General features: G+C 44.7%; 1 protein-coding gene across 1 annotated transcript in view; it reads left to right on the forward strand.

The window, feature by feature from the left end:
• Positions 1-8,712: 8,712 nt before the first annotated feature.
• LOC132828863 (E3 ubiquitin-protein ligase TRIM62-like) overlaps positions 8,713-22,047 on the forward strand; it is a 28,181-nt gene continuing 14,846 nt past the window's right edge. The window contains exons 1-3 of the mRNA XM_060846033.1: positions 8,713-9,287; positions 19,231-19,326; positions 21,725-21,958. Of these exons, the coding sequence (XP_060702016.1) occupies positions 8,724-9,287; positions 19,231-19,326; positions 21,725-21,958 (894 nt within the window). The 5' untranslated portion in view covers positions 8,713-8,723. The remainder of the gene's footprint in view (positions 9,288-19,230; positions 19,327-21,724; positions 21,959-22,047) is intronic.

The raw sequence follows: 22,047 nt of genomic DNA on the forward strand, positions 1-22,047 counted from the left end.
CCAGGGCTCTCTGCTCAGTCAATTGCTGTTCACACTGCTGCCACATGGCTGTGCAGTGATGCACAACTCCAATCACATCAAGTTTGCTGAAGATACAACTGCAGTGGGTCTCATTAGTATGTCAAGTACATTTTTAAAAAAGGATAAATCCAATCCAGCCAATTACCACCCATCAGTCTACTCTCAATATCAGTAAAGTGATGGAATGTGTCATTAGCAGTGCATCACCAGTTGTCAAACAGCACCTGCTCAGTAATGACCTGCTCAGTGACTGACTCCCAGTTTGGGTTCCGCCAGGGCCACTCAGCTCCCAACCTCATTATAGCGTTAGGTTAAACATGGAGCTAAATTTGAAGACCCTTTCAGGATGTCACTCCTCCTTACTATAGTAACTGACTCCTTAATCAATAATGCAACAACATCTCTTTTACATCCTCGTCTCTAGTGCCTGAAGACCCCATACCCCAGAATAATGAGTTGCCACGCTTCCCCTTACCCAACCATGTCTCTGTGATGATGGCAACATCAATTCTGCCTGCCTTACACATCCTTAATTCATCTGTCTTACCTATAATACTCCTAGCATTAAAGTAGAAACTGGGGTGGTGGGGGAGGGGGTGGATTCAAGATGGTGGTGACTCAGTAGGTCTGCTTTGCTGAGGTCTGCACCAGAACCTATACATGCTCTCCTTTATTGTTCAGAGAATTGAGTACAGGAGTTGGGAGGTCATGTTGCGGCTGTATAGGACATCGGTTAGGCCACTGTTGGAATATTGTGTGCAATTCTGGTCTCTTTCCTATTGGAAAGATGTTGTGAAACTTGAAAGGGTTCAGAAAAGATTTACAAGGATGTTGCCAGGGTTGGAGGATTTGAGCTATAGGAAGAGCTGAACAAGCTGGGGCTGTTTTCCCTGGAGCGTCGGAGGCTGAGGGGAGACCTTATAGAGGTTTACAAAATTATGAGGGGCATGGATAGGATAAATAGACAAAGTCATTTCCCTGGGGTCAGGGAGTCCAGAACTAGAGAGCATAGGTTTAGGGTGAGAGGGGAAAGATATAAAAGAGACCTAAGGGGCAACTTTTTCACACAGAGGGTGGTATGTATATGGAATGAGCTGCCAGATGATGTGGTGGAGATTGGTACAATTGCAATATTTAAGAGGTATTCGGATGGATATATGAATAGGAAGGGTTTGGAGGGATATGGGCCGGCTGCTGGCAGGTTGGGCAAGATTGGGTTGGGTTACCTGGTCGGCATGAACAGGTTGGACCGAAGGGTCTGTTTCCGTGCTGTATCTCTCTATGACTCTAAGTGAGGTGCTCACCCTCCCTTCACTGTTTGATTTGTTGTAAAAACTATCTCCCGATCCTCAGAATTATTTAGAATCAGTTCTGAGTGGTTTGATACAGTTTAAGAAGATAACTAAGGGGAAAGGAACATGGAGCTCGCTCCAGGCAGGAACCCTCCTGCAGCAGCGAGTGCATCTGCGGCTGCAATGACGGCCCCTGTGACTGCCCCAGTGGACTCACCTGCAGAGCAGAGCCTGATCTGAGTTTGTGAAACTCTGAGAGAAGATTGATTCATAATTGGCAGAGACTGGGCCAGGCTGGAATCGATCTCAGTCATGCTGCAGAGGTATGAGCTGGAGATCTAGCGTGCTGGGGCAGGGTGTTTCAGAGCAACCGGGACCACAGCGGACTCCTCAGCGGGTCGGGTTCAGGCCCTGGAATGCAGAGTGTGGGCCTTGGAGGAGCAGGTTGACGATCTTGAAAATTGAGGTTGTCAGAAGAACATCTTCCCAAACAGGAGGAAGAAGGCCAGCTTGTCAGCTTTCTGGACCAATGGCTCCCAAGTTTCTAAGACTGAAGGTCAAGGTGGGTCGAGTGTGGGTCAAGCAGGCCCACAGTGCAACTCCAGCACTATAGACATAAATGAAGCTGGAAGCCTCTAAAGCACAGGGGAAGGATCACAAATCATGTTTTTTCAGGAGTTTTTCCCAGTCGTGATTCACAAGAGGAAGGCCTTTGATGGGGTTAAAAAAAGCGGCTGAGGGACCTGAATATTCAATATTCCATTAAATATCTGCTGATACTGCGTTTCAGCCATGGAGGGTCCGTGTTCAACTTTGATTCACCGGAAAAGGCAAAGGACTTCTTGGATGTTTTAAAATAGACCAATTGGCTTGAATTATATGGACAATTATTTTATTCTGCCTTTTTTTTTCCCCTGTAGTTTGCCTGGTTTACATGGTTGTCAGAAGATGATCTAGGTCTTTTTAATATATGTCAGGGTCATAATTATCTTTTTTGTTTCCTTTCTCTCCACTTCCCGTCATCCTTTGTTTTGGATGGGGATGCATTGGAGAATGCGGGGCGGGGTTAGATTTAATTATTTTTTGTTCTACCAGGAATGCCTAGGATAGCAGTGTGGAGGGCTCCAGCTAGAAGGAGTCATGGTGGGATTAATGGGTGGTATGAGTGCCCCCGGTGCACAAGGGGGAAAGTCTCCTTTCAGTTATGTTATTTGTTGGTAAGTTGTAGAAGTAGTTGTTAAAAGTTTTGATTTAGTCATTTTGGAAGTTGCATTTTTAAACTTATACGAACTGTTTATGGTTTTCACTTGGTGCGCTGAGTGGGGTTCTTCCTCCTGGGGCGCCTCAGACTGTTTTGGATGATCATGGCTAGCCATTTGTTTAAATGGTGCACCTGGAATGTTCAGGGAAGTCACTCACCAATTAAGAGAAAAAAGATACTGTCAAGCCTTAGAAAAGAGAGGGTCAATGGTACCCTAGTTACAAGAAACGCACTTAACTGACATTCTGTTCTTTGAGAGAAGCAAATATTTCTCTTATTTTTAAGAAAGGAAAAGCCCCAGAAGATTGCACTTCATACAGGCCCATATCGTTACTGAACGTGGATTTTAAAATCCTGTCAAAAATGCTGGCGTTAAGGCTGGAGAGGATACTGCCATTCATTGTGAAGGTAGACCAGATAGGTCTACCAACAATATTAGAAAAGTATTAAATATGGTCCAAATATGTTAGCAAAGATAAATCCCAGCCTTGGTAGTCTCTTTGGATGCAGAAAAAGCATTTGATTGGGTGGAGTGGCCATACCTCTTTTATGTCATGGAACTGGTCTTGGAGAGGTTTTTGCCAAATGGGTGGCAGTTCTGTAAAGTGATCCGAAAGTAGCGGTTCTCACTAATGGTATAAGGTCAGATAGTTTTAGTGTCAGCAGGTGCTGCCGTGAAGAATACCCTCTCTCGCCACTATTATTTACACAGGTGATCGAGCCACTGGTGGAAGCCATTCGGATGGATCCCAATTATAACTGCCGCAGAGGTAGGGTCAGGCAGGCATAAAATTACCCTCGACATGGATGACGCCCTTCTCTTTTTAACTGATCCAATGACATCTGTATCCTGCCTAATACAAGTGGTTAATCTAGTTGGTTTGTTTTCAGGGTATAAAAGTAATTTTATGAAATCAGAGGCCATGCTTATGTGGGGGTCTTACTAGTATATCCAACTTTGGGAATGGAATCCGTTTCCCCTTCTGGTGCTGACAGGGAGTTTTTCTCTATTTGGGCATCTTTATTACCCCAGTTTTTGATCAATTAGATAGAACAAATTACGGGTAGCTGTGATAGAAGATAAGGCAGGATCTTCGGCACTGGGAAAATCTTCCAATATCTTGGTTGGGCAGAATAGCTGTGGTTAAGATGAATGTTCTTCTTCGCTTGTTATATCCCATTAGAATGCTTCCTTTGATGCTGCCAAGGCAAACACTGTTCAGGCTTCACAGTTGACTTGGATCTTTTATTTGTCATCATAGGCGGCCTCTTATTAAGCTGGATAAATTGCAGCTTCCGCAAGGTGGGGGGGAGGGGTGTAGATTTTCCAGACTTTAGGAAGTACCAAATGAGTTCCTTGCTATCCTATGTGGCTGAACGGGCCAGTCACAATCCGTGATAAATCTGGTTAGATGTGAGGCCTCCCAAACAAAACACCCTCTCATTAACTTATTTATGGACAAGATAAGAACTGTTATGGATCATTGTAAAAACCCGATTGTCCTAAACACAGTTAAAGCACGAAGAATGATGTGGCAGGTGAGAGCAATTTACAAAAAAATTCCCCTTTCACTCCCATAGTGGGAATGTTGGGATTCCAGCCGGTTTTGATGGACTCTGGCTTTAAGCTCTAAGAGTCCAGAGAAATCTCCTGTTTGGGAGATCTATTTGACGAGGAGGTCATGATGTCCGTCGAACAGCTGAGTCAGAAGTTCGTGTTGCCTAGGAAAGATCTCTTTCATTACTTTCGGGTTAGAGACTTCTTACAAAAAAGACTACATTGATGGTCAACTCAAGTCGGACATGGAGCGGAGAGTGCTCCAGTCTACGGGCGCCCTCTCGGTTAGCACTCCTATCACTTGTTAGGTAGTCATGTCTTGAAGGACATTGAACAGCTGTATAAAACATGGTCTGAAGAATTTAGGGGTGGTAATCTCCTCAGAGACTTGGGAGGATATCTGGGAAAATGTTAGGAAGATCTTAATTTGGAATAGAACCTAGGCTATTCAACTGAAAGTACTTCATAGGGCACACCTAACATCGGATTGGCTTGCAAAATTTAAGACAGGGGTGTCTCGAATGTGCCCCAAGTGTAAAATGGAGGCTGATGTTCTTACTGCTTGTGATCATGCCACAGGCTCCACAGGTTTTGGGATGACATAGCAAGTGTTTTGGCAAAGATTTTGGGAACTGAGGTTAAATTGGATCCAGTATCCCTCCTTTTGGGCCTTCCAAATCATGCCTCCCTGGATGTGCATGGGAAGAAATTGTTTAATATTCTCTCTTTCTGCACGAGGAAGAACATTCTAATGAGCTGGGTGTTGGAGAATCCCCCAGGACTCTCAAGTTGGTGTAGGATAACCATGAAACACCACCCCCCCCCCCACCAACTAGACTTCCTTACGAGTATGGTGCACCAGAAAACTGAATTGTTTTACAGAACATGGAGGCCTTTTTTGAATTATATTGATGTAGACATATCAGCTATATTATCCAGGACCTTTGTATGGCCGTGAGAATTGTCTGTCAGCCTGTGGGCCCCTGGGGGGAGAATCCCGAACAAATACGGGTTTACTTACTATTGCTCCCAGCGGTGGGAGCTTTGGTGAGATTGTGCTGAGTGCAGTAATTTAATTGAATATAATTTGTTACCTTGTTATAACATGTTTTAATTGTATTTTGTCTCTTTTTATTTTTCTTGGTTATTTATTGAATTGTAGCTTTTATTGAGTTTTGGTTTTTTTTCCCCCCGTGTTTCGTTAGTCTGTGGAGTAGAGTAGTTGTTTGTTTTCTATTATTGCTATTATATTACAAAGTTGTCATAGTATTTTGTAAAAAGCCTAAAATCTTTTTTAAAATAAAAATACTTATTTTAAAAAAGTAGAACCCAGCTTTGCCCCTACCCTCTTGAAATTCAACATGACTGAATTCCCTCTGCCTTAGTACCTTTATAATGTATGTCATGTCCCTATTGAACTAACGTTCTGTGTCCCATCCACCTGCCAAAATAGTTTAAAGTTTTGCCAACAGTATGAGCAACCCAATCAAAGGATGTTACTGTCGAGTGTGGTGCTGGAAAAGCATAGCTGGTCAGGCAGCACCTGAGGAGCAGGAGAATTGACATTTTGGGCATAAGCCCTTCACCAAGAATCCTTTCCCCAAAGGATGTTACTCCCCCGTTGTGGTTCAGGTGTATACCGTTCAATTTATACAGGTTCCACCTTCTCCAGAAATATTCCAAGTGATCCAGGAATCCAAAAGCCTTCCTCCTCCGCCAAATCTTGAGATATGCATTCATCTGCTCTATTCTGTTTCTGTATTCGCTAACATGTGGCATCAGGAGGATTCCAGAAATTATAACCTTCAGGATCCTTCTTCTTAATCTATTGCCCAGCTCCCTGAATTCTTGAAGCAAGACCTCATCCTATATTTTAGCTCTATCATGGATATCAACGTGTACCACAGCCTCTGCCATATCACCCTTCTCCTTCAGAATACTCTACAGCTGGTTAGTGACATTCCTGATGCTGGCATCAGGGAGACATCACACCATCCTACAGCCACAGAATTGCCTGTCTGTTCCTGTAATTAATGAATCCACTCTCAGTATTGCTCCTGGTTTCTTCTTCCTCCCCTCCTGTACAGTCAGGCTGCTTGTATTGCTGGAATCTTGGGTCTGTCTGCATTCCTTTGAGGAACTAAGACTCATCAGTTTCCAAAATGGAAAAATGATTTGCAAGTAGGACCCCAGGAAACTCCTGCACGACCTGCCGGATTCTCTTTACCTAGTGATCACCCATTCCCCTTTTACCTTCAGTCCCCTGAGCTGCAATGTGAATGCCTCTCAATAAATTGCTGACGTAGCTAATAAATTGTTGCCTGCCTTTCAACCAGAAAATAGGGATGATGGGAAGGTACACAAATTTGGCAGGATGTGACCAATGGTGTCAATAAGGATCTGTGTTCAGGCCTCAATTATTCATGTTATCCATTAATGACTTGGATAATGGCATAGAAAGCCATCTGTCCAGATTTACTGATGACACAAAGTTGCGTGACATTGCAGACAGTATAGACGAAAGCAGCAAATTACAAAGGGATATTGGTAGATAAGTGAATGGCCACAACTATGGCAGATGGAATTCAGTGTAAATGTGTGAGGTTATCCATTTTGGACTGAAAAAGAACAAATCAGGCTTCAGTCGGTTCTGCTACACGCGCTTCTTCAACGCGAATTGGTTTTAATGCAATTGAACAATTTAGACCATTATTTGTAAAATGCGAGCTTCCCTTACCTGTATTGATACTGATTAAGGATGATCAGCCATGATCATATTGAATGGTGGTGCAGGCTCAAAGGGCAGAATGGCCTACTCCTGCACCTATTGTCTATTGACTATAACGCAATTCTGACCCCGTTAGTTTAAATAGTGTGGGTATTGCCCGATTTTCTTATAATGCAAGATCACATGAGAACAGAACTATTATATTATACCAGAACCAATTGTACTTTCTGGATGGTATGAAATTAAAATAATGGATGCCCAAAGTAGCTTGGGATGTTCAGATGCATAGGTCTTTAAAATGTCACAAATGCAGAAAACAATCAATAAGCTAATGAAATGCTGCCCTTCATATCTAGAGGACTGGAGTAGAGGATGCAGAAGTCATGCTGCAGGACATCACAGTCTTGGAGGGAGTACAGCTTGGGTTTACAAAAATGTCACCTGAACTTCAGGGGTTAAGTTCAGAGGAGAGATTATACAAATTAGGCCTGTTTGCTCTAGAATCTAGAAGCCTTCAAAATATTAGCAGGAAACAAAGTAAATAAATATCAACTATCTCTATTCGTTGGGGAATCTACAACCAGGAGGCATAGTCTGAGAATTCAGAAAGTTCAGGAGAAATGTTAGAAAGCATTTCTACATATAAAGGGTGGCAGAGGTTTGGAATTTTCTTCCTCAAACTGCCATGGATGCTGGATCAGTTAATGTTAAATCTGAGATAGATACATTTTCGTTCAGCAAAGAAGTTAAGGGATATGGGACAAAGGCAGGTGTGGAACAGATGGATCAGTTCCACCATCCTGAATGGTGGAACAGGACCAAGGGGCTGAACGGCCTACTCCTGTTCCTATATTCTACATAACTCTGCCTCGCGGGTATGCCACAGTGTCTCCAGCACCTGCACAATTTACACCACCGATAATATTTTTAAAATAGAGGTTAGCTGAAAGTACGGGGCTTGTGTAGTATTTACTTGTTTGCATTCTTGGAATAGCCTAGACATTAGAATGTGTAATATTGACAAAATAGAATCTGTGTGTATGTAGATATAAATGAGGAGATTTACACCATATATTCTTAATGCTTGAAGCTAGTTTATTTACCGTGTAGCTCCGTGAATGTTTTATTCAGTGAGCTGTTCTCTGCCCCCACTCCCGGTCTAATGTTGCAGCTCTGGTCACTGCCTGGTTTGCCAAGTGTTTGCACAACCTTTAGTTATTTGTTTTTCCCACTTGGAAATGTTTGGCCGTTCAAGCTCTTTGGGCAAAACAGCAACGACCAGGTAACAATCCCGTCGACTGTCTGATTTAAAATTTTAAAAAAATCTATGAAGGCGCTCCAGAAAATGTCAGCGGAGTCGGAGGGGAGTCGAGATATTCTGAAACTGCAGCCGCCCGTATCAGAGGCTGGGACGCTCAGTTTTTAAAATAAATGATAATAAGTATCTGCCGGTTAATGATCTAACATCTCAGTGTCGATTCAGTTAGTGATAGCTACCCGGCCACCACCTAACAGGGACTCAACAACATTTTCAAAAATACACAGCCAGGGTGGACAGCCAGTGAGTGAAGTGTGTGCTTTGCTGGTGGTGATCGATCCACACAAACAGGGGAGACTTAGAAATGCCACAACCTGAAACCTCGGCCCTGCAGAGATACAGAAACACCCAGTCGCTTTGAACAAAACAAAACCATGTTCTGTCTGTACAGGCTGCTGCAGGAAATGTCCCAGTCCGAGCTGTTTAATGAGATTACAGTTAAAATGACAGAGAGTCTGTCCCTCATTTTGCAGTGGTCTCTCCCCCAGCCGTTTTGTTCCGTGATCCAAATGCCACGGTTTCAGTTTCGGTTTTTGTCATCCCCGATGGCGGCTGCTTTACCTCCCGAGTGGTTGGAAGAGGAGTTAACGTGCCCCGTCTGCCTCCAAATCTACACCGACCCGGTGATCCTGAACTGTAAGCACAGCTTCTGCCGAGCTTGTATTGAGGAGTCCTGGAGAGAGCCAGAATCTGGCACTTACTCCTGCCCAGAATGCAGAGCAAATTACAGAGAGAGGCCTGCTCTGAAAAGGAATTTCAAACTGGCAAACATAGCTCTGAAATACCAGGCAGTGAATGGAACCCCAGTAGCTTTACCCTGTAACTACTGCAGTAAGAAAAAACTAACAGCTGTCAAAACCTGCCTGAAATGCGAGGCTTCCATGTGCTCCAAACATCTCAAACATCACAGAGAGAACGCTGTCTTTAAAAACCATCCCCTCATTGATCCCACTGCAGACATGTCAACATGGAAGTGCATAGAGCACAAGAAACTGTTGGAGATTTACTGTAAGGACGACAAAGTGTGCATCTGCTGTCTCTGCCCTGTCGTGGGGAAACACAAGAACCATAACTGTGTCAGTATCGGTGAGGGGGAACAGGAACTGCGGGTATGTTTTATTGTGTTCTGAAATATCAAAATCTTAATAACTCTGCCGCGGACTGGCCGCTGTGCCTAGTGATCCTAACCCCTGGAGTGACCCTGTGACCAAATCAGGCAAGCAGATATTAATTCCTGAAAATTGAACAGTTGTTGCTAGCAGGAGATAGTCCTTCCGCACCCCAATATTCAGTAGGAATTTCCTGCATGAAATTTCAAGGACCTGTCAAATCTTGTTTCACTACCCCGATTTCACACGACCTTTCACGTCTCATGATTTCTTTAACTCTGCGGTCGGAAGTTTTGAGCTGGTAAAAGTAGCAATTTGCGTTTAAGTAGCGCCTCTTCCCCCCCCCCCCTCCCCGAGCTGTAATTAAACAGGGCACTGACAGATAGCGTTGCACTTCTCACTCGTAAATCGCCTACAAATCCTGTGTTCAAGAGGAGCTGTTGATTGCTGGGTCGGTACCAAGACAAGTACGTTTTTGTAGCTCTGCTTATCCAATAGTTTTGATATTATTTCCCGTGGTGGTATTCCTTCATTTATCACTTTACAAGCACTGTCTCAATTTGTTCCAAATTAGACCACACGCATCCCAACAGCACTTGAACATTTCCATTACAAAATAAAACTAAGTGTTCCCTACCATTGTTTTCCCTGGGTGGGTGAGTCCAGAACTAGAGGCCATAGGTTTAGGGTCAGAGGGGAAAAATTTGAAAGAGAGCTAAGGGACCGCTTTTTCCCGCAGAGAGTGGTGTGTGCATGGAATGAGCTGCCTGGGGAAGTGGTGGAAGCTGGTACAATTACAACATTTAAAAGGCATCTGGATGGGTATATGAATAGGAAGGGTTTATAGGAAGGTATATGAATAGAGGGATATGGGCTAAGTGCTGGCAAATGGGACTAGATTAGGTTAGGATATCTGGCCAGCATGGACGAGTTGGATAGAAGGGTCTGTTTCCATGAACTCGGATTTCTCCAGTTTCCTCATTTCCCCTCCCCCCACCTTGTCTCAGTCGGTTCCCTCAACTCAGCACCGCCCTCCTAACCTGCAATCTTCTTCCTAACCTCTCCGCCCCCACCCCACTCCGGCCTATCACCCTCACCTTGACCTCCTTCCACCTATCACATCTCCATCGCCCCTCCCCCAAGTCCCTCCTCCCTACCCTTTATCTTAGCCTGCCTGGCACTCTCTCCTCATTCCTGATGAAGGGCTTATGCCCGAAACATCGAATTTCCTATTCCTTGGATGCTGCCTGACCTGCTGTGCTTTAACCAGCAACACATTTTCATCTGTTTCCATGCTGTACATCTCTGTGACATCTTTCCTATTGTCACCAGGGCAGGGTGAGAAGGCTCTGAGCATGAACTGGTTTGTGTTCTCTAGCTGGACTTTTCTGCAGCCCAGGTGATCCTTTTCCTGTAGTAGCAGTCACAGCCATCCACAGCTAAGAAGAATGATGTAAGTATGGAAGTCAGCAGAGATCCATAATATAGTTGAACAAATTACAATTGAGACAGGAGCAGGTATTTGAGTGAGCTTCAAATTATATGGGTCCCCAGCTGAGAGGACACCCCGCGCTGGCCTATTACCTGCCCTCGACCTTTTCATTTCCAACTGCCGCTGGGACATTAACCGCCTCAACCTGTCTACCCCCCTCCCCAACTCCAACCTCTCACCCTCACAACGCGCAGCCCTCCAATCCCTCTGCTCCAATCCCAACCTCACCATCAAGCCAGCGGAAAAAGGGGGCGCAGTGGTAATCTGGCGCACTGACCTCTACACCGCTGAAGCCAAACGCCAACTCGAGGACACCTCTTCCTACTGCCCCCTCGATCATGACTCCACCCCCCATCACCAAACCATCATCTTTCAGACCATGCAGAACCTCATCACCTCAGGAGATCTCCCACCCACAGCTTCTGACCTCATAGTCCGGGAACCCCGCACTGCCCGGTTCTACCTCCTTCCCAAGATCCACAAGCCTGACCACCCTGACCGACCCATTGTCTCAGCATGCTCCTGCCCCACTGAACTCATCTCTACCTACCTCGACACTGTCCTACCCCCCTAGTCCAGGAACTCCCCACATACGTTCGAGACACCACCCATGCCCTCCACCTCCTCCAAGACTTCCGTTTCCCCGGCCCCCAACGCCTCATCTTCACCATGGATATCCAATCCCTCTACACCTCCATCCGCCATGACCAGGGCCTTCAAGCCCTCTGTTTTTACCTATCCAGACGCCCCCAACAGTACCCTTCCACTGACACTCTCATTCGTTTGGCCGAACTGGTCCTCACCCTTAACAATTTCTCCTTTGAATCCTCCCACTTCCTCCAGACCAAAGGGGTAGCCATGGGCACACGTATGGGCCCCAGCTATGCCTGTCTCATTTTAGCTACGTAGAACAGTTGATCTTCCATAATTGCGCCGGCACCACTCCCCATCTCTTCCTCCGCTACATTGATGACTGCATTGGCGCCACCTCGTGCTCCCGCAAGGAGGTTGAGCAATTCATCAACTTCACCAACACATTCCACCCTGACCTTAAATTTACCTGGACCATCTCTGACACCTCCCTCCCCTTCCTGGACCTCTCCATCTTCATTAATGACGACCGACTTGACACTGACATTTTTTACAAACCCACCGACTCCCACAGCTACCTGGATTACACCTCTTTCCACTCTACCTCTTGCAAAAATGCCATCCCGTATTCCCAATTCCTCCCCTCCGCTGTATCTACTCCCAGGAGGACCAGTTCCACCATAGAACACACCAGATGGCATCCTTCTTTAGAGACCGCAATTTCCCTTCCCACGTGGTTAAAGATGCCCTCCAACGCATCTCGTCCACATCCCGCACCTCCGCCTTCAGACTCCAGCCCTCCAACCGTAACAAGGACAGAACGCTCCTGGTGCTCACCTTTCACCCTACAAACCTTCACATAAACCAAATCATCCGCCGACATTTCCGCCACCTTCAAAAAGACCCCACCACCAGGGGGGATATATTTCCCTCTCCACCCCTTTCCGCCTTCCGCAAAGACCGTTCCATCCGTGACTACCTGGTCAGGTCCATGCCCCCCTACAACCCACCCTCCCATCCTGGCACCTTCCCCTGCCACCGCAGTAACTGTAAAACCTGTGCCCACACTTCCTCCCTCACCTCTATCCAAGGCCCAAAAGGAGCCTTCCACATCCATCAAAGTTTTACTTGCACATCCACTAATATCATTCATTGTATCCGTTGCTCCCGATGAAGTCTCCTCTACATGGGGAAGCCTGGATGCCTTCTAGCAGAGCGCTTTAGGGAACATCTCCGGGTCGCCTGCACCAATCAACCACACCGCCCCGTGGCCCAACAATTCAACTCCCCCTCCCACTCTGCCGAGGACATGGAGGTCCTGGGCCTCCTTCACCGCCACTCCCTCACCACCAGACGCCTGGAGGAAGAACCCCTCATCTTCCGCCTCGGAACACTTCAACCCCAGGGCATCAATGTGGACTTCAATAGTTTCCTCATTTCCCCTTCCCCCATCTCACCCTAGTTCCAAACTTCCAGCTCAGCACTGTCCTCATGACTTGTCTGGACTTGTCCTACCTGCCTATCTTCTTTTCCACCTATCCACTCCACCCTCTTCTCCCTAACCTATCACCTTCATCCCCTCCCCCATTCACCCATTGTACTCTATGCTACTTTCTCCCCACCCCCATCCTCCTCTAGCTTATCTCTCCACGCTTCAGGCTCACTGCCTTTATTCCTGATGAAGGGCTTTTGCCCAAAATGCTGCACCTTGGATGCTGCCTGAACTGCTGTGCTCTTCCAGCACCACTGATCCAGAATCTGGTTTCCAGCATCTGCAGTCATTGTTTTTACCTGAGATGAGATGTATCCCAAGCTGCTGTGGGAAGTAAGGGAGACGATCTAGGGGTCTCGACATTCATTGTCAAATCCTCTCTGGCTAGGACAGATGTGCCAGAGGACAAGAAGACAGTTAATGTTTCCAAAGTGAGTGGTAGGAATACACCAGCAAACCGCAGGCCAGTAAGTCTAATATCAGTGTTAGGGAAACCTTTGGAAAAAATAATTGAGGGGCAGAGTTAATCTCCACTTGGAGAGGCAAGGATTAATTAATGATAGTCAGCATGACGATGTCAGGGGAAGATCATATCTGACAGATTTGATTGAGATTTTCAAGTGTCTAACTGTAGATGAGGGTTATGGAATGGATATAGGCTTCAATAAGGCTTTCAATACTGTCTCACATAGGAGCCTGGCCCATTGGATCCAAGGCAATTTAGCAAATTGGATCCAAAATTGACTTAAAGGCAGGGAGTGGAGGGGATGGTCAAAGGTTGTTTTTGTGACTGGAAGTTTGTGTCCAGTATCATGCCACAGGCTTTGGTGCTGGGCCCCTTTCTGTTGTCGAGTACGTTAATGATCTAAATATAGATGTAGGAAGTTTGATCAGCAAGTTCACACATAACAAAGAAAAATGATGCTGTGGTAAATAATGAAGAAAGCCTGAGACTGCAGGATGTTATGATGGGCTGGTCAGATGGACAAATAGAATTTAATCCTGAAAAGTGTGAGGTGATGCATTTTGGGAGGTTGAACAAACAAATTAATACACAATGAATGGTTGAATGTACTGTACTGTAAGGAGTACAGAGGATTGGAGGGACCTTGGTGTGTATGTCCACAGATATTTGAAGGCAAATGGACAGGAGGATAAAGTGGTTAAGAAGGCATTTGGATATTTGCACTTATTAGTTGAAGCATTAAACAAAAGAGCAGGGAAGTTATGATGGAGCTGTATAAAATGTTAGTTAGACCAGGGTTGGAGTACTGTGTGATTTCTGGAAAGTTGTGATTGTACTTAGAGAGGGTGCTCAGGAGTTCACCAGACGTTGTCTGGACTGGAGTCTTTCAGCTATGAAGAGACTAGATAGACTGGAGTTCTATTGCTTAGAGCAGAGAAGACTGACAGAGGACATGATTGAAGTGTTCAAAATTATGAGGGGCAAAGATAGAGTGCACAGGAAGAAACCATTCTGCTTAACAGAGGTATCCATAACGAGGGGCAGAGATTTAAGGGAAAGTGCAGGAGTTTGGAGGGGTTTTAAGGATGGCCTTTTTCCCCAGAAGGTTTTGGGTCTCTGGAAATCACTGCCTGAAAGTGCGGTCATGTCCGAGATGACACAATTGGCCAAAGGGCCTCTTTCCCTGCTGTGACCCTATGACCCTGAGAACAATGGTATTCATTTTTCTTTAGAAGGCCAAATGCTTATTCTCCAGCCTATTAAACCTGTTCCCCCAAAAATGGGGAAGTAGATTTTTCAAAGGTGTCTGATCTGGCAAACTTCTTTCTTCCCAAATCTCTCAGCCAAAGGTGCAATGTTCCTTGCTGGCCAAAGGTAAATTCAAGCAGACTTTATAAACTGTGCATCCTACAAGGAACATCATCATTTCTTTAACAGGATGCTTCCAATATTCCAGCAGCTTCCGAGCGATCATATACCCCACGGTGCTCAATCGTCATATGTGTTCCTTGTGACTTGCCAATTACATCATTAACAAAATACTTAAATAAGTCCTTTATAAACATGAAAACAATAGTAGAATACCACAGATGCAGAAAAAAAAACTGAAAAAATATTTTAAAGCTATTAGTAGCTTGTGCTAGGATCCTGATTTCATGCTTGGGGTTGCTTTTGACCAGACACTGACTTGGAGCAGCCACACATATACTGTAGCTCCTAAAGCAACTCAGAAGCTGGGAATTCTAAGGCTGGTATTTCACCTCCTGGTTCTATAAAGTCTGCCCACCGTCTATAAGGCACAGCGAGAAGTGTGATTGAATACTCTCCACCTTCCTGGATGATTATCACCTCGACAATACTCAGGAAGCTCAACACCAGCCTGGAGAAAGCAGTTGGCTCGATTGGCACTCCATCCACTGCAGTCAAAATTCACTCCCTCTGTCAATGCGGGTAGTGACAGTATTGTTTACCCTTGACAACAAGGTTGTCTAACCTTGTTGCATGAGGTTAAGGTGGTCCATTTCAGTTTCTCTATCACTTAGAGTCATAGAGATGTACAGCGCGGAAACAGACCCTTCTGTCCAACCCATCCATGCTGACCACATATCCCAACCCAATCTAGTCCCACCTGCCAGCATTCGGCCCATATCCCTCCAAACCCTTCCTATTCATTTACCCATCCAAATGCCTCTTAAATGTTGCAATTGTACCAGCCTCCACCACATCCTCTGGCAGCTCATTATATACATGTACCACCCTCTGTGTGAAAAAGCTGCCCCTGAGGTCTCTTTTATATATTTCCGCTCTCACCCTAAACCAATGCCCTCTAGTTCTGGACTCCCTGACCCCAGGGAAAAGACTTTGTCCATTTATCCTATCCATGCCCCTCACAATTTTGTAAACCTCTATAAGGTCACCCCTCAGCCTCTGACACTCCAGGGAAAACAGCCCCAGCCTGTTCAGCCTCTCCCCATAGCTCAGATCCTCCAACCCTGGCAACATCCTTGTAAATCTTTTCTGAACCCTTTCAAGTTTCACAACATCTTTCTGATGGAAGGAGACCAGAATTGCACGCAAGATTCCAACAGTGGCCTAACCAATGTCCTGTACAGCCACAACATGACCTCCCAACTCCTGTACTCAATACTCTGACCAATAAAGGCAAACATACCAAACACCTTCTTCACTATCGTTTCTACCTGCGATTTCACTTTCAAGGAGCTATGAACCTGCACTCTAAGGTCTCTTTGTTCAGCAACACTCCCTAGGACCTTGCCATTAAGTGTATAAGTCCTTCTAAGATTTGCTTTCCCAAAATGCAGCACCTCGCATTTATCTGAATTAAACTCCATCTGCTACTTCTCAGCCCATTGGCCCATATGGTCCAGATCCTGTTGTAATCTGAGGTAACCTTCTTCGCTGTCCACTACACCTCCAATTTTGGTATCATCTGCAAACTTACTAACTGTACCTCTTATGCTCGCATCCAAATCATTTATGTAAATGACAAAAAGTAGAGGGCCCAGCACCGATCCTTGTGGCACTCCACTGGTCACAGGCCTCCAGTCTGAAAAACAACCCTCAACCACCACCCTCTGTCTTCTACCTTTGAGCCAGTTCTATATCCAAATGGCTAGTTCTCCCTGTATTCCATGAGATCTAACCTTGCTAATCAGTCTCCCATGGGGAACCTTGTCAAACGCCTTACTGAAATCCATAAAGATCACACCTACTGCTCAGCCCTCATCAATCTTCTTTGATACTTCTTCAAAAAACTCAATCAAGTTTGTGAGACATGATTTCCCACGCACAAAGTCATGTTGACTATCCCGAATCAGTCCTTGCCTTTCCAAATACATGTACATCTGTCCCTCAGGATTCACTCCAACAACTTGCCCACCACCGAGGTCAGGCTCACTGGTCTATAGTTTCCTAGCTTGTCCTTACCACCCTTCTTTAACAGTGGCACCACGTTTGCCAACCTCCAGTCTTCCGGCACCTCACCTGTGACTATCGATAATACAAATATCTCAGCAAGAGGCCCAGCAATCACTTCTCTCGCTTCCCACAGAGTTCTCGGGTACACCTGATCAGGTCCTGGGGATTTATCCACCTTTAACTGTTTCAAGACATCCAGCACATCCTCCTCTGTAATCTGGACATTTTGCAAGATGTCACCATCTATTTCCCTACAGTCTACATCTTCTAAATCCTTTTCTACAGTAAATACTGATGCAAAATATTCATTTAGTATCTCCCCCATTTTCTGTGGCTCCACACAAAGGCCGCCTTGCTGATCTTTGAGGGGCCCTATTCTCTCCCTTGTTACCCTTTTGTCCTTAATATATTTGTAAAAACCCTTTGGACTCTCCTTAATTCTGTTTGCCAAAGCTACCTCATGTCCCCATTTTGCCCTCCTGATTTTCCTCTTAAGTATACTCTTACTTTCTTTATACTCTTCTAAGGATTCACTCAATCTTTCCTGTCTATACCTGACATATGCTTCCTTCTTTTTCTTAATCAAACCCTCAATTTCTTTAGTCATCCAGTGTTCCCTATACCTACCAGCCTTCCCTTTCACCCTGACAGGAATATACTTTCTCTGGATTCTTGTTATCTCATTTCTGAAGGCTTCCCATTTTCTAGCCGTCCCTTTACCTGCGAACATCTGCCTCCAATCAGCTTTCGAAAGTTCTTCGAGTAAAAAATGAGGTCTGCAGATGCTGGAGATCACAGCTGCAAATGTGTTGCTGGTCAAAGCACAGCAGGTTAGGCAGCATCTCAGGAATAGAGAATTCGACGTTTCGAGCATAAGCCCTTCATCAGGAAACTTTCGAGCATAAGCCCTTCATCAGGAATCAAAATATCGTCACAATTGGCCTTTCTCCAATTTAGAACTTTGGTGGCTGGCATTTTAAATGTAAAATGTAAAGATAGCATTTGGCACAACTGTAACCATGCATTTCAGAGAGAAACAATTCCAAGACAATAAACCAATAATTTGAATAAAGAGCTAATTAATTAAAATTGCCACTAAAAAAGTGCCAGCAGCAGAGCAAACTAATAGCAGAGTATGTGACCCAATAGTATAATGGCTGGAGCCAGCACCATGTACAGGTAACCCCTGTGCTGTCCGTCAGTCACAACAGGACCTTTAGTACGTATCTGCACACGTGTGGATGACATCAGCACCCATCCAAGCGCATATTGGTGAGCTCTACAAAACATGTGCATGCATGGATGAAGATCTGTCAGCAGTGGTGGTGAGCTGGTGATGCTGGGATAAACGTTAGCACTAATTGGACAGATTTACCGGCCATATCACTACTGTTGCTACAACAGCAGGTCAGAGACTAGGGATTGTATGGCCAGTAGCTCACCTGCTATCTCCTCAAATTTTGTCCACCATGTAGAAGGCACAAATCAGAAGTATGATTGAATATTGGCCACTTATCCAGATGAGTATAACTCCAACAACATTTAAGAAGCTTGACACCATCTAGGACGAAGCACTTGACTTGACCCGTCAACATTCACTTCCTTGAGCACCATGAACAACAGCAACAATGTGTGCTATCTTCAGCATACGTTATAGTAACTCACGAAGGCTCTTCTGACAGCACATTCCAAAACCCCTAACCCCCACCAACTAGTACAACAAATACATGGGAACACCATCTGTAAGTTCCCATCCAAGTCACGCACCACCTTGACTTGGAATTGTATCATTGTCCTTTAGTGTGACTGGATCAAAATTCTGGAACTCCCTCTTTAACAGAAACACCCCATGGACTGCGGTGGTTCAAGAATATTAGCTCGCCATCACCTTCTCTGGAGAAATTAGGAACGGAAATAAATCCTGACTTAGCTATCGACAGCCAAATACCTTGAATGATTTTTTAAAAGTTCATGAAATATAAATTTTTCCCGGGTTTTATTCCTCGGTGACGACCAGCTCGTGAACTATCAGAAGATTAACAGTTATTTTTTGGGTTGTAATGAATTTGACCAGAATTGTAGTGGTCAGAGTCACCACCTTGCTGATGAGAGCTATCATTTTGTGATGACATAGTTAACATTGTATGGAACTGCTGCTCCTTTCAAATCTTATCTCTTCAATTTTCATCTCTCCATAACTCAATATGCATCTCATTGTTGCTTTGTCTATTGGTTTAATTATATCTCTAGTTGGTTACACCATTTTGCTTCCTCAATTTGTCTGTCTTCATTTCTCTCATTCTCTCTCTCTCGCTCACTCATTCTTTCTCTCTCTCTCTCACTTCATCTGTCTTACTTGGCTGTCTCTGTGTCTGCATTCAGTATCACTGATATCTTTTTCTGTTTAGAATCTCTCCTTCTGTTTCAGTTGCCTCATGGAAGTAACTGTTTGATTTATTTCAAGGACCACTTGCAGCAGCAAATCGAAAAAGTCCGAACAAATACAACCTCAATCCAAGCTGCCCTTGACCATCTTCAAACACAGAAGGAAAGTACCCAGGTTAGTTTGAATGACACAAGAACTGATACCTTCCCCTGGAATGACTAACATGGTTATCATCATCACCAAAACCGACAAGGCATGTTTCGTTCACATTGGCTTATGTTTAGTTAGGACGTGCTGATTATCAAATGAGGATTTTCAGTTCTAGGACTTTGTACCTAGTGTCACTGTCCGGCACTTCTATGTTGGATATGAGTTATTTTAAATTTCAAGATAAGTAATGCATTGTCAAGTGCAAAGACAAAGTTAAACTCAATCTCTACAGTTCCACCAAATATTTTTGGGTCAGATAGAACATTGATTCAGTGGAGAGTAAAATTTCCCATCTTTGAGCACTGTTGGATCTAATACAACACAAGTCGCACAGGGAGTTAAACTTATGAGCGGCACCAGAATTGTTTGTCATGAAAATTGCAGGGAGTTTGATTTAAAAAGTGAAATCTGTAAAATTGATAAGTCGAATTTCTGCAAGAGAAAAGTAATTAGTGGAAATATGGACAATCGAACCATATATTTCAATGATCCTTTGACACTTCTCAAAATAGTTAATGAGGTAGTTTTGCGATGGAAATCTCCCATCTGTGGTTACAGCAGTCTGTTGTGTGGATGCTTGTACTGGGGAATGGTTCATGTTAAAGAGAATCCTATTTCATTGATGCAGTATTAAAAGCATCCGTAAACAGTTTAATAGAATGCATAACGATGGTAATGTGGATATGAGAAAGAGGTAAGCTGGGAACTCAAACTGCCCAGGTATTCTGAGCATTGGTTACAGGAGTCCTGTACATGGACTGACCAGCAAGTGAATGAAGAAAATTGCATAAGTTAAACAGCAGTGTCTGAATATTCCTATAAAGTAAAACGCAAAAACATGTTCAGGTGATAGAAAGTTTAATAAAAATGTACTTCTGAAGGATATGGCAGTGCATAGGTGGGACAAGCAAAGTTTCATCCATCTTTTAATGAAAATGTACATATCAGAATATCCAGCACTGTTGCCTGTAGATGCCCTGTGACACTTGAGAGAAGGGGCAATTTTTATTGCTACTGGAGAAGCAATGCAGATGATCAAGTGTCCCTGCTAGGCTTCTGGGCAAGATGGTATAATAAAAGGGACAGAAACCACAGGCCCAGAGCCCAGGTCACACCACTCCCTATCACTGTAATCTCCCCCTCCTTCCTCCACCCCAGCACATTGGGCGGCTGAGCCTTCCTAGAGACACCTACTCCATCATGCCTGTGTGGTTTCTGTGGTAGAAGCCTGAAGTGGGTTCTGATGGGAATTGTACACCTTCTACATCCTCTCTGCTCCCAGCCTGCCTTCTCCTTTCCCTCCTGCAGGAAGATAAACCTAGCAGTGGGCACTGCTGATGCCTCTGATTGCCTTGCTGATCATTACAGTCAGAGAATTGACAATGGGGTTTTATGTGACTGTAACAGGTTCATAACTCTCATCCCTCATGTTAGCAAAGATTTTTTATTTCTCTATTTTTGGAGGGATTAACACCCTTTGCAATGCTATAAATGCACATGTAAAAGTTGTCTCACTGCTACTCTTCACTTGAGTTTAGCTAAACTTTGGAACAAATAAATGCATCTGGCTCCAGTTGGATTGAGGTCCAACATGAGGGACAGGGGTATGTTGCAGTGATGCTGCCCCTGCTGGCTGGGATAATTGGTAGGAGCACTGCATTGCTTCTCTTTGTGCAGTTTAAACAGAATCAGGCCCATGATTGGATAGTGCCAGGCCTGCACAGAGTTGTGGACAATCCCATCAGACCTTGTACCATCAGAGGTTGGCAACTGTCCATTATCAGCAGCTGCTGCCAACCATATTCCAAGACCTGTCCTGAGGGTCGACAGTAGATCCATGGAGTGAGGTGAGTGAGGCAGGATGGACAGGGCAGAGAGAGTGGAGAAGGAGTCAAGGACAAAGGGTTGGCTTCAGCTCTCCACCTCTCCTCCCTCCAACCCCCACCATCATCACCGCCACCTTGCTTGTCTGGACAGCATAAACCCTTGTGTATTTCAATGATAATTGGGCTTTAAGCAGTTTATGAACCTTGCTGGTATCCTGCTGCCAGTGAGTAGGATTCCTGCACTGTGACTTAACTGGGGACTGTTTTCCCAATGCTAAGAATTGCAGGTGGGTACACCTGCTCACCAACTACCCCCAACATGCCACTCCTGGCAGGCTCCTCTAAATTCAGCCCAAAGAGATACCCACTGCAAAATTTGGTATCCGCAATTTCTTCTCCAATTCAAAAACCTATTTGATTGCAGTACATGTAAGGAACATGCTCTCGTAAGCACAGTCTGGATAATGTTTATGCACAAATTCAGTCAGAAAAGTTACGTGCTGTCAAGTGACCTATGGTGTATTTCCACTCCATAGACTCTGATCAGAGAGACCAAACTCCAGATTCAGGAGAAGTGTAATGCAGTGCGGAAGTATTTTGAGAATGAAGAGAAAGAAGCATGTAAATATCTGGACAGGGTTCAGAGGCATGTGACCGGGGAAATTGATGCACGGATACTTGAACTGGAAAACAAAATGGAAGACTTTGAGAAGAATTTGTCTGATTTCAGTGACCTTTTAACCAAGAATGAAAAGCTGATTTTTATACAGGTAATGTGGTCTATGCTGCTATCTTTTCCATTGAGCAGATTATTTTAAAACACTGAATGGTGGGGATAGTGATGGAGTAAATGTCACTA

Source organism: Hemiscyllium ocellatum, chromosome 28, assembly GCF_020745735.1.
Source record: "Hemiscyllium ocellatum isolate sHemOce1 chromosome 28, sHemOce1.pat.X.cur, whole genome shotgun sequence".
Lineage (NCBI taxonomy): Eukaryota > Metazoa > Chordata > Chondrichthyes > Orectolobiformes > Hemiscylliidae > Hemiscyllium > Hemiscyllium ocellatum.